This window comes from Mandrillus leucophaeus, unplaced genomic scaffold, assembly GCF_000951045.1.
Source record: "Mandrillus leucophaeus isolate KB7577 unplaced genomic scaffold, Mleu.le_1.0 Scaffold228, whole genome shotgun sequence".
NCBI lineage: Eukaryota > Metazoa > Chordata > Mammalia > Primates > Cercopithecidae > Mandrillus > Mandrillus leucophaeus.
Genome location: NW_012102343.1, coordinates 2,160,296 through 2,173,998, shown reverse-complemented (window position 1 = coordinate 2,173,998; position 13,703 = coordinate 2,160,296). Strand labels below are relative to the sequence as shown.

Here is a 13,703-nt window from a genome sequence, read left to right as displayed (position 1 = left end):
AAAAAAAAAAAAAAAAGAAAAGAAAAGAAAAAAGAAAGCCTGGGAGCCTAGATAGAAACCTGCCATGGGGGAGAGCCACCACAGACAGCCTCTACTAAGGCAACGCCAAGCAGAAATGTGAGGCCAGAGCACAGGAGTCTTCTGCAAAGAGTCTTCACTAGGACAATGCCTAGTGGAGCTACAAGGGCAGGGCCACTGCAAGGACCCCAAAATGCTAGAATCACTGGTGGCATGTGACCTCAGCCTGGCTAAGCTTCAGGCATTTGATTCCAACCTGTGAGCACAGTCATCTGGGCTATGTCCAGCAAAGCCATGGGGAAAGGGATGCCTGAGGCATTGGGAACCCACTCCTGGCACCAGTGTGCCCAGGATGCAAAACATCAATCCAAAGGAGATTATTCTGGAGTTTTAAGATTTCAAGTCTGCTGGCCAGGGCTTGGTGTGGCTCATGCCTATAATCCAGGCACTCTGAGAGGCCAAGGTGGTAGGATCACTTGAGTGCAGGAGTTTGAGACCACTGTGGGCAACATGGCGAAACTCTCTCTCTACAAAAAAAGACAAAAATTAGTTGGGTGTGGTGGCATGGCCTGTGGTCCCAGCTACTTGGGAGGCTGAGGTATGAGGATCACTTGTGCCCAGGTGGCAGAAATTGCAGTGAGCCAAGAACTCACCACAGCAGTCCAGCCTGGGTGAAAGAGCAAGACCCTATGTTTGAATGGTAATTTTACCCAATGCCTGTGCAACCATTGTATATTAGAAGTAAACAACTTGTTTTAGAGTTTATAAGCTCATACCTGGAAAGAATGTGCCTTGAGTTTCAGATGTAATTTTGGACTTTGGACTTTTGAGTTGATGCTGAAACAAGTATATTAGTCCATTCTCACATTGTTATGAAGAAATACTGGAGACTGGCTAATTGATAAAGAAAAGAGGTTTAATTTGCTCCCAGTTCTGCAGGCTGTATAGGAAGCATGATGCTGGCATCTGCTCGGGTTCTGGGAGGCCTCAGGAAACTTACAATCATGGCAGAAGGCAAAGGGGAAGCACACACATCACCTGGACAGAGTAGGAGCAAGAGAGAGACAGAGGGAGGAGGTCCTGCACTCTTTAAACAACCATATCTCATAAGAACTCACTATCACGAGAGTAGCGCCAAGGAGACAGTGCTAAACCATTCAGGAGAACTTTACTCCCATGAGCCAATCACCTCCCACCAGGCCCCACCTCCAATATTGGGGACTGCAATTCACATGAGATTTGGTGGGGACACAGACCCAAACCATATCAACAAGTTAAGACTCTTGGGACTATTGAGATTGAATGACTGTATTTTATATGTGAAAGGACATGAGTTTTGGAGGTTAACAGCAGAATACTATGGTTTGGATATGATTAGAGTCTATACCCATGAAAAGTCATGTTGAAATTTGATTCTCAATAGAGCAGTGTTGGGAGGTAGTGTCTGGTAGGAAGTGTTTGGGTCATGTGGGCAGATCTCTCATGAATGGCTTGGTACTGACCTCACAGTAGTGAGTTGTCACTCTCATGAAACTGGATTGTTCTCAAGGGAATGGATTAGTTCCTAAGAGAGTGGGTTGTTATAAAGCTAGGATGTCCCTAGGTTATAACTCTTCACATGCATCTACTTCCCCTTTGACCTTCTCTGCATGTTAGGACACAGCACAGAAGCTCTTGCCAGAAGCCAGGGCCATGCCCTTGAACTTTTCATTTTGCAGAACCATGGGCTGAATAAATCTCTTTTCTTAATTACTCAGTCTCAGGCATTATTATGGCAACACAAAATCGACTAAGACAGCAAGGTTTCCAAATAGTCACCATGGGACCTCAGCATTCACCATCCAGAGCTGCCTCGGAACTCTGCTCTCTGCATTCTGGCACAGCATTCCTTGGCTACCCCAGCCATGGCTCATGTGGTCCCAGGTGTGGCTTGATCTACTTCTCTAGAAAGTATAAACTATAAACTTTGGCGGCATCCGCATGGTGCTAATCTGCAGGCGCATATAATGCAAGAACTATGGGGCCATGGTGGCTTCCATCTAGATTTCAGAGAATGTCATGAACAGCTTGGGGGCTCAGGCAGAGACTTGTTTTAGGGGCACAGCCACTGCAGAGAGCCCCTACAAGGGTAATGCCTAGTGGAGCCATGGAAATGTGGCTCTCACCAAGACTCCAGAACTGTAGAGCTACCAGTGTGCAACACTGGACTGAGAGAGTTGCAGGCATGAGACTCCAACTGTGAGAGCTGCTGGGTGGACTGAGTCCAGCAAAGCTGTTAGGGCAGGGCTGCCTGAGGCCTTGGGGGCCCAGTCTCTTCCTCAGTGTGCCCTTCTTTGACATAAAGTCAAAGAAGACTATTCTCTAGCTTTAAGGCGTAATGTTGTTTTCCCTGTTGTGTTTTGGATTTACTTGGGACCAGTTACCCTTTTCTTCTTGCCTATTTCTCCTTTTTGGTATGTGTGAATGTTTATCCTATCCCTGTCCCACCATTGTATTTTGGAAGCATATAACTTGTTAGTTTTGGGGAGGTGTTTTTGAAACAGGGTCTCTCTCTCTCTGTCACCCAGGCTGGAGTGCAGTGGCATGTTCACACGGTTCACCGTAGTCTTGACCTCCTGGGCTCAAGCGATCCTTGTACCTCAGCCTCCCGTGTAGCTCAGACTGCAGGCATGTGCAACCATGCACAGCTTCTTTTTTTAAAAAAAATGTTGTCCCGACTGGCTCTTGTTAATTTCACAGGTGCAGAGGTGGAGAGGAATTTGTCTCATTATGAACTGTGCCTTGAGTCTCCCTCATATGTGATTTAGGTGAGACTCTAGAATTTGGGCATTTGAGTTGATTCTGGAACAAATTCAGACTTTCAGGGCTATTTAGATAGAATGAATGTGTTTTGTCCATGAGAACGACATAAAATTCTGGGGGCCAAGGAGAGAATACTACGGTTTGAATGTGTCCCTTAAAGTTCATGTGTTGGGGGGCCAGGTGCAGTGGCTTACGCCTGTAATCCAAGCACTTTGGGAGGCCGAGGCAGGGGGATCAGTTGAGGTCAGGAGTTCAAGACCATCCTGGCCAACATGGTGAAACCCTATCTCTCCTAAAAATACAAAAATTATCTGGGCATGGTGACAGGTGCCTGTAATCCCAGCTACTCTGGAGGCTGAGGCAGAATTGCTTAAATCCAGGAAGCAGAGGTTGCAGTGAGCCAAGATCCTGTCTGTGAACTCCAGCCTGGGTGGATAGAATGAGACTCTATCTCAAAACAAAAACAATAACAACAGCAAAAGTTCATGTGTTGGAAACCTAACTCCCAATGTAACGCTACTGAGACATGAAACCTTCAAGAGGTCACGAAGGCTCTACCTTCATGAATGGATCAGTGTCATTAGAATGAGGGTGGGTTTGTCATAAAAGTCAGTTTGGCCCTCTGTTTTACTTTCTTAAACATGAGATGCCATCCACCATGTTATGACGCAGCAAGAAGGCCATCACCAGATGCTGGTCACTTGGCCTTGGACTGCCCAGCGTCTCAAACTGTAAGCTAAATAAATTTCTGGTCATTACAAATTACCCAGTCTGTGGTATTCTGTGACAGCAGCATAAAACAAATTAAGGCATTTACTGAAACCAATTTCACCTTTTCTTTTTACTTAAAACAAATTTACATCTTTAATGTGGCTACTAGAAAACGTAGTTACATGTGACTTGCATTTGTGGTCTGTGTCATATTTCTATCGGACAGTGCTATTTTAGACAGACAGCTGTGGTTCTATAGAACTGGTTCTGTAAAGTGGCTGTACTCACTTCTAAAAGTAAACTGATTCTCTCCTATTCTATTTCTAGATTGCACTGTGCTATGAGCTACCCAAAGGTCCTGGCGAAGTCCCCTCACAACCTCCATCCTATAGGACTCTCACCTGGGTTAGGACTGACCTCGAATATCTTTTTTAGTTTTACATCTGTCTCATCCAGTACCACCAAGGAAACAAGGTTTTCTTTTGACCCTTGCACGATAACAGTGTGTGCATATCACTTAAAAGCCCACACAGCTCCTTTTCCAGTGAAACAATGCTACAAGTGTTGCTAAAACTTCCAGGCTGTTACTAACTGGGGGCAACTGGTCAGAGCATACCAAGAAAAGGGAAGGGCCTCAGTTGTATTCTCCAGGCTCATCTTCCCTTTCTCACCCCAGCTCTGGATTCGCTGGTTTCTTCCTGCTAGAGACTCCACCCTCACCTTCTTGACAATACAATGGCTGTGCTAGGTTAGAAGAGGCAGTATCAGCCCTCTAGCAGCAACTTCAAAAAAGTAGGCAAGTGCTAAGCCCTCATGCTCTACACAAAACTGCTGGAAACTATCACCAATAACCCTGAAGACACAGGGAAAAATTAAATCCTCAGAATCTGCCTTTTCTTTCTTTCTTTCTTTTTTTTTTTTTTTTTACATATATGCTTGATCCACAAGAAATACTGACCTACTGCGAGTGGCTTTGAAGGTGGAACTAGGTTTAAATTTCTTTTTTACTATTCAGTAGCTATAGGACTCTGGATAAAGTTGCAAGATTTATCTGGATCTCAGTTCCCTCTCCTGCAACAATGGGGACAATTTCACCTACCTCACAGAGTTGTTGAAAGGATTAAGTTAAATAATGGATGAAAAAGTACCTTGCATAATAGTAGGTGTTTAATAGATATTAGCTTCCTCTACCTTCTTCACCCTTTCCCATAGCAATTAGGTAAAGAAAATGCTAAAAACCCCAAGCAGAACTGAAAATAAATCCTCTATGCTATGATCTGCTTAGTTGTTGTGTGTTTGTTTGTTTTTTAATATAATTTGAATCTTGGCTCCTGGTACAATTTTTTAAAACCTGGTATAGTATCTCTTCGAAGGCAAGGATTATCTTTGCAGCCCTAGCACAGTCTTGCAAAAGCTAGATAAATGCTTGTTGAAAGGAAGAATGTTGGATTTTATGCAAGCAGAAGGTAGTGCTCCTGTGGAGTATGTAAGAAGCATTTGAAGAAAGAGGTCAGAATTACCAGAGTATAAGGGTTATGGTGATCTGTGTGGTCAGGGTCAAAGTGAGGTGACTACCTTCCCGGTAGTAAGGATGAACAGAGGGAAATCTGCCTTTAGAGAAGTTTTGTAAAGTTTCTGTTTGAAATGAAAAATTTCCAAATGAAAGGTTACATTTTCTAAATGAAATTAGGAGAAAATAGTCCAATGAGAAGAACTGGGATTTGTCAGGCCTCTGAGCCCAAGCTAAGCCATCATATCCCCTGTGACCTGCAGGTATACATCCAGATCGCCTGAAGCAACTGAAGATCCACAAAAGTGAAAATAGCCTTAACTGATGACATTCCGCTATTGTAATTTGTTTCTGCCCCACCCTAACTGATCCATGTACTTTGTAATCTCCCCCACCCTTAAGAAGGTTCTTTGTAATTCTTCCCAACCTTGAGAATGTACTTTGTGAGATCCACCCTCTGTCCGCAAACCACTGCTCCTAACTCCACTGCCTATCCTATAAGAACTAATGATAATCCACCACCCTTTGCTGGCTCCTTTTTCGGACTCAGCCTGCCTGCACCCAGGTGAAATAAACAGCCTTGCTGCTCACACAAAGCCTGTTCGGTGGTCTCTTCACACGGACGCGTGAGACATTTGGTGCCAAAGACCCAGGTCAGAGGGACTCCTTCAGGAGACCAGTTCCCTGTCCTCACCCTCACTCCGTGAAGAGATCCACCTACAACCTCGGGTCCTCAGACCAACCAGCCCAAGGAGCATCTCACCAATTTCAAATCGGGTAAGCGGTCTTTTCACTCTCTTCTCCAGTCTCTCTGGCTACCCTTCAATCTCCCTGTCCTTCCAATTCTAGTTCTTTTTCCTCTCTAGTAGAGACCAAGGAGACACATTTTATCCGTGGACCCAAAACTCCGGCGCCGGTCACGGACTCGGGAAGACAGCCTTCCCTTGGTGTTTAATCATTGCGGGGACGCGGGGATGCCTGCCTGATTATTCACCCACACTTCATTGGTGTCTGATCTCCGCGGGGACGCCTGCCTTGGTCATTCACCCACATTCCCTTGGTAGCAAGTCAATTGCGGGGACTCCTGCTTTGGCTGCTCACCCACATTGCAGCCCAGGGCTGCTCCCACCCTCTTCTCCGTGTTTCTACCCTTCTCTTTAAGCTTGCCTCCTTCACTATGGGCAACCTTCCACCCTCCATTCCTCCTTCTTCTCCCTTAGCCTGTGTACTCAAGAACTTAAAACCTCTTCAACTCACATCTGACCTAAAACTTAAGCGCCTGATTTTCTTCTGCAACACCGCTTGGCCCCAGTACAAACTCGACAGTAGTTCCAAGTGACCAGAGAATGGCACTTTCGATTTGTCTGTCCTACAAGATCTGGATAATTTTTGTCTAAAAAATGGGCAAATGGTCTGAGGTGCCTGATGTCCAGGCATTCTTTTACACATTGGTCCCTCCCTAATCTCTGCTCGTAATGTGACTCGTCCCAAATCTTTCTTCTTTCTCTCCTGTCTGTTCCTTCAGTCTCCACCCCAAGCTCTGAGTTATTTGAATCCTTCTTTTCTACGGACTCATCTGACCTGTCCCCTTCTTCCCAGGCTGCTTCTCACCAGGCCGAGCCAGGTCCCAATTCTTCCTCAGCCTCTGCTCCCCCACCCTATAATCTTTCTATCACCTCTGCTCCTCACACCTGGTCTGGCTTACAGTTTTGTTTCGCGACTAGCCCTCCCCCACCTGCCCAACTATTTCCTCTTAGAGAGGTGGCTGGAGCTAAAGGCATAGTCAGGGTCCATGTGCCTTTTTCTCTATCAGACCTCTCACAAATCAGCCAGCATTTAGGCTCTTTCTCATCAGACCCCACTAAACATATACAGGAATTCCGATATCTAACTCTGTCCTACAATTTAACCTGGAGTGACTTAAATGTAATCCTCACTGCTACCCTCTGCCCAGATGAACGGCAAAGAGTTTTTTCTCTAGCCCAGTCTCACACTGATAACCACCGGCTACATGAGCCAGACCTCCAGGAGGGCATTAGAGCAGTTCCCCAATGGAACTATCAGGCAGATTCCCCAGGTATAGCTAGGCGAGATTACATGGTTTCCTGCCTAGTTGAAGGGCTTAAAAACGCAGCTTACAAAGCTGTTAATTATGACAAACTTAAAGAAACTACCCAAGGTAAAGACAAAAACCCAGCGCCATTCATGGCCCGCTTAGCAGCAACCCTTAGACACTTTACTGCCCTAGACTCAGAGGGGCCAGAAGGCCGCCTTATTCTTAATATGCATTTTATCAGCCAGTCAGCTCCTGACATTAGAAAAAAGCTTCAAAAATTGGAATCTAGTCCTCAAACCCCACAACAGGAATTAATCAACCTTGCCTTCAAGGTATACAATAATAGAGAGGAGGTAGCCAGACAGCAACGCATTTCTGAGTTACAGCTACTTGCCTCCGCTGTAAGACAACCCACAACCACATCTCCAGCATACAAGAACTTCAGAACATCTAAGCCACAGCTCCCAGGGGCTCCTTCAAAACATCCTCATGGACCTTGCTTCAAATGCCAGAAGTCTGGCCACTGGGCCTCAGAATGCTGTCAGCCCTGGATTCCTCCTAAGCCACGGCCTGTCTGTGCGGGCCCCCACTGGAGGTCAGACTGACTCACATCGCCGCTGCTCCTAAAGCCCCTGGAGCCCAAACCCAATGTTCTTTGGCCGACTCCTTCCCAGATTTACTCGGCTTAGCAGCTGAAGACTGACGCTGCCCAATAGCCTCAGAAGCCCCCTGGACCATCACAGACACTGAGCTTCAGGTAACTCTTACAGTGGAGGGTAAGTCCGTCCCCTTCTTAATCAATACCAAGCCTACCAACTCCACATTATCTTCTTTTCAAGGGCCTGTGTCCTTTGCCTTTGTAACTGTTGTGGGTATTGACGGCCAGGCTTCTAAACCACTTAAAACTCCCCAACTCTGGTGCCAACTTGGATAACATTCTTTTATGCACTCCTTTTTAGTTATCCCCACCTGCCCAGCTCCCTTATTAGGTCAAGGCATTTTAACTAAATTATCTGCTTCCCTGACTATTCCTAGGCTACAGCCACACCTCATTCCCGCCCTTTTACCCAGTTCAAAGCCTCCTTCGTGTCCTCCTCTCGGATCCCTCCACCTTAACCCACAAGTATGGGATTCCTCTACTCTCTCCCTGGCAACCAATCACACGCCCATTACTATCCCATTAAAACCTAATCACTTTTACCCCGCTCAATGCCAGTATCCCATCCCACAGCATGCTTTAAAAGGATTAAAGCCTGTTATCACTCGCTTGTACCAGCATGGCCTTTTAAAGTCTATAAACTCTCCTTAAAATTTCCCCATTTTACCTGTCCAAAAACTGGACAAGCCTTACAGGTTTGTTCAGGATCTGCACCTTATCAACCAAATTGTCTGGGCTATCCACTCTGTGGTGCCAAAGCCATAGACTCTCCTATCCTCACTGCCTCCCTCCACAACCCCTCCATAACCCATTATTCTGTTCTGGATCTCAAACATGCTTCCTTTACTAATCCTTTGCACCCTTCATCCCAACCTGTCTTCGCTTTCACTTGGACTGACCCTGACACCCATCAGCCTCAGTAACTTACCTGGTCTGTACTGCCGCAAGGCTTCAGAGACAGCCCCCATTACTTCAGTCAAGCCCAAATTTCTTCCTCATCCGTTACCTATCTCGGCATAATTCTTCATGAAAACAACGTGCTCTTCCTGCTGATCGTGTCTGGCTAATCTCCCAAACCCCAACACCTTCTACAAAACAACAACTTCTTTCCTTCCTAGGCATGGTTTTGTACTTCTGCCTTTGGATACCTAGTTACCACCCTGATTAAACCGTTATATAAACTCACAAAAGCAAATCTATCTGACCCCATAGATCCTAAATCCTTTCACCACTGCTCTTTCCGTTCCTTAAAAACAGCCCTAGAAGCTGCCCCCACACTAGCTCTCCCTAACTTATCCCAACCCTTTTCATTACACACAGCCAAAGTACAGGGCTGTGCGGTCAAAATTCTTACAGAAGAGCAGGATCGCGCCCTGTAGCCTTTTTGTCCAAACAACTTGACCTTACTGTTTTAGGCTGGCCATCGTGTCTCTGTGCGGAGGCCACTGCCACCACCATAATACTTTTAGAGGCCCTCAAAATCACAAACTATGCTCAACTCACTCTCTACAGTTCTCATAACTTCCAAAATCTATTTTCTTCCTCACACCTGACACATATACCTCCTGCTCTCCTCCACTACCTCTCAGCAAGCCGAACTCATTGCCTCAACTCAGGCCCTCACTCTTGCAAAAGGACTATGCATCAATATTTATACTGACTCTAAATATGCCTTCCATATCATGCCGTTATATAGGCTGAAAGAGGTTTCCTCACTACGCAAGGGCCCTCCATCATTAATGCCTCTTTAATAAAAACTCTTATCAAGGCTGCTTTGCTTCCAAAGGAAGCTGGAGTCATACACTGCAAGGGCCACCAAAAGGCGTCAGATCTCATGGCTCAGGGCAACACTTATGCTTATAAGGTAGCTAAAGAAGCAGCTAGCATTCCAATTTCTGTCATGCACAGCCAGTTTTTCTCCTTCTCAGGGGTCACTCCACCTACTCTCACACTGAAACTTCCACCTATCAATCTCTTCCCACACAAGGCAAATGGTTCTTGGACCAAGGAAAATATCTCCTTCCAGTCTCACAGGCCCATTCTATTCTATCGTCATTTGCATAACCTCTTCCATGTACATTCCCGCCTCTTAGAACCTCTCATTTCCTTTCCATTGTGGAAATCTATCCTCAAGGAAATCACTTCTCAGTGTTCCATCTGCTATGCTACTACTCCTCAGGGATTGTTCAGGCCCCCACCCTTCCCTACACATCAAGCTTGGGGATTTGCCCCCACCCAGGACTGGCAAATTTACTTTAGTCACATGCCCTGAGTCAGGAAACTAAAATACCTCTTGGTCTGGGTAGACACTTTCACTAGATGGGTAGAGGCCTTTCCCACAGGGTCTGAGAAGGCCACTGAAGTTATTTATTCCCTTCTGTCAGACATAATTCCTAGGTTTGGCCTTCCCACCTCTATACAGTCTCTTCATACCACCCCCCAAAATTTTTCACTGCTCCAACACTTCACTATTTTGTTTTGCTTTTCTTATTAATATAAGAAGACAGGAATGTCTGATAATGGACTGACCTTTACTAGTCGAATCACCCAAGCAGTTTCTCAGGCTGTTGGTATTCAGTGAAACGTTCATACCCCTCAATCTTCAGGAAAGGTAGAACGCACTAATGGTCTTTTAAAAACACACCTCACCAAGCTCAGCCTCAAACTTAAAGAGGACTCTGTCTTGAATAAAGCCCCAAAACTCGCCAAACAAACAAGTAATTATGCTAACCCCCCTTGGACCCTCTTGGACACTCTCTAATTAGATGTCCTAGGTCTTCCCAATTCTTAGTCCTTTAATACCTGTTTTTCTCCTTCTCTTATTTGGACCTTGTGTCTTCCATTTAGTTTCTCAATTCATACAAAACCATATCCAGGCCATTACCAATCATTCTATACAACCAATGTTTCTTCTAACAACCCCACAATATCACCCTTTACCCCAAAACCTTTCTTCAGTTGAATCTCTCCCACTGTAGGTTCCCATGCCACCCCTAATCCCACTCGAAGCAGCCCTGAGAAACATCACCCATTATCTCTCCATACCACCCCCGAAATTTTTCGCTGCTCCAACACTTCACTATTTTGTTTTGCTTTTCTTATTAATATAAGAAGACAGGAATGTCAGGCCTCTGAGCCCAAGCTAAGCCATCATATCCCCTGTGACCTGCATATGTACATCCAGATCGCCTAAAGCAACTGAAGATCCACAAAAGTGAAAATAGCCTTAACTGATGACATTCCGCTATTGTAATTTGTTTCTGCCCCACCCTAACTGATCAATGTACTTTGTAATCTCCCCCACCCTTAAGAAGGTTCTTTGTAATTCTTCCCAACCTTGAGAATGTACTTTGTGAGATCCACTCCCTGTCCACAAAACATTGCTCCTAACTCCACTGCCTATCCCAAGACCTGTAAGAACTAATGGTAATCCACCACCCTTTGCTGACTCCTTTTTCAGACTCAGCCTGCCTGCACCCAGGTGAAATAAACAGCCTGGTTGCTCACACAAAGCCTGTTCAGTGGTCTCTTCACAGGGACGTGAGAGACAGGATTACCAATCCTTTGTTAAATACACAGCCAGGACTGTACGTGCTTGGAAGATGTGAGACTGGGAGGCAGTGGTCTGGCTGAAAGACGTTTGCTTTAAATATTCCCATAAATATTTGTTTCGAGTATTTAGAGACGGCATTCAGGTTTACAACCTGCCCAGCTTTCTGGATCATAACCACATTGAGATGCAAAGAATGTGAGCTTCTCCTTCCAATAAGAAGGAAAGAGAAAAAGATTAAGACATGAACTACCCTTTCTAGGCCTTGGAAATTCAGAGTGAGATTTCTACTCCATCCTGCTGGACTTGGCTCCAAATCCCCGGCAAGGAGTTTGGCACAAAGCACTGTTCCCACTGTCCTGGCTTCAGCTGTGTATAAAACAAGGTAAAAACAGTGCCAAACACCACCAGGCATGGCTTTGCAATTCTATGCAGTAGAGGAGATACTGCACTCTAGGAAAGCTGGTTGGTCCAACTGAAAACACTGCCAAGTTCTGATGACACCAGAATAGTCTGATGCCCAGGGGCTGCTGCCAGAGAGCGAAGAGCATTCCTGAAGTTACAGGTCTAAGTTGGTGGGCTGACACAGGTTCAGGAATGACACAGCAAAGGTATAGTATGTTCTAGAAGCATGCTTTCGGCTGGGGCAAGAGCAACTGTGATGAAAAGCTGAAAGAGCAGGTCCCCCTGCTTTTGTTTCCCGCCTCTCTTACAGCATCACAATCACTGCCTGTCACACCCAGTCACTGTCACCCAGAGTCACAAACACTGTTGGACAATCAGCAAATTACAGCCTCCCATACCCAATAGTTAGGTGCAATCTAACACACACCCCTGGGAACATTCACAAACTCTTCTACCTACCTGATTGCCAAAGACAGCCACCGAGCAGGCTGTTGAAACCTCATTAGCCCCAAACCAGACAGAAGCGATGCGGGAGGGCATGCCCAGGATGAAAACCTGGGCCACGGAGCAGATGACCTGGCCCACCACAGTGACTGGAAAGAGGTGTGGCTTCAGGCTGCCCAGCTTCACCCAGGCCCCCAGGCAGTTGAGAGCCGAGCCGGTGAGGGCAATGGTGCGGAGGCCGAACTTCTCCAGCAGCCAAGCCACCGGCAGGAGAAGAGGGATGTAGGTCAGCATGTAGCACATGGACAGCCAGTCGATGGCAAAGGCACTGACGCCGTAGAAGTGCATGAAGATGTTATTGATGGAGCCGTACTGGATCCACTGAAAGGCGTTGCACATGGAGTAGCAGCTAAACACCAGGACCACGGCCCAACGGCGCCTGCTCACCTTGATCACGCTGAGGTCCTCAGGGCCCGAGCTACTGGGGTGAGCCAAGCCACTGGGTTGGGCTAAGGCACTGGGGTGGGCCGAACTGCTGGGGTGGACAGAGACGCTGGGGTTGATGGAGACGCTGGGATGGACCGAGACGCTGGGGTCCGCTTGGAGTGCGGACTCCGGCGCAGGGGTGTCATCGCGCTCTTCCTGGTTGGGACCTTCATTCACCATGACCACAGTCTCCTCTGGAATCCTGGAGAAGTGGTGAGGACTCCGGCAGTCTTAAGGGATAGTGGCTTCCGCTGGTCTCTTAGAGTTGAAAGGACACTTGCCTATTCCAGAAGAAACAGAGACTCAAGGCTGCGTAAAAGCCTCAAGTGGGGCTTCCTGTGCTCACCCCCAAGCTCCTCCTCCCACTTTTGCTTGGGGCTGTCTGTTCCCACCCGCGGCGATCGTTGTCCCAAGGCCGGCCGCACACGCTGCAGCCGGCTCCGGACCGCTCCTGCCTTGGGTCTCCCCACAAGGCGTTCCTTGTGCAGGAAAAGTTCTCTCCTTGCGCAGCCACTTCGCCCGCAGAGTCCTCTCCGGGGCCAGCTTGGGGCCTCGCCCCGTCGGGCACACGTGACCGCCCCGCCCCCGTCCTGGCTGGTTTCCTCCACCCCCACAACTCCACCCCCCCACCCGGTGTCTCTTGCCTTCTCGAGCCCGGTCCGCCGGGCAGCGCAGTTGTTTCGCCACAGCTTGCGGGATGCATTCCTCCCCCACGCCCCGGGCGCCATGGAAACCGCCCGGTTAACCCCCACCCCTTGCACTGTCCCTCAAATTCATTTGCCACCCGCTGTCAGTGGACCCTGCAAGAATATCTGCCTTTCCGAGGTAATCCGCAAAATAGAGCGTCCCCAGTGCCTGTCCGCATGCCCTGCGCGCGTGCACCAAAGCCGGGGGCCACCTAAGTGTCCTGGGGAATTCTAGAGAGATTCCCTAACTTTCTTCCCCTTGGCTTAGGCTCCCAGCTCCTTGCTGAACTAAAGAAAGATTTGTAGATTCCCGGGCTGGTTGCGCTTCTGGGTTAAAGGGGAGTTGCAGAAAACTCGCTTTACTCGCTTCTTTCCCT

General features: G+C 47.3%; 1 protein-coding gene across 1 annotated transcript in view; it reads right to left on the bottom strand.

The window, feature by feature from the left end:
* FLVCR2 (feline leukemia virus subgroup C cellular receptor family, member 2) overlaps window positions 1-13,237 on the bottom strand; it is a 70,758-nt gene extending 57,521 nt beyond the window's left edge. Inside the window, exon 1 of the mRNA XM_011981564.1 lies at window positions 12,170-13,237. Coding sequence (XP_011836954.1) covers window positions 12,170-12,820 — 651 coding nt within the window. The 5' untranslated portion in view covers window positions 12,821-13,237. The remainder of the gene's footprint in view (window positions 1-12,169) is intronic.
* Between the last annotated feature and the right edge of the window lie 466 nt (window positions 13,238-13,703).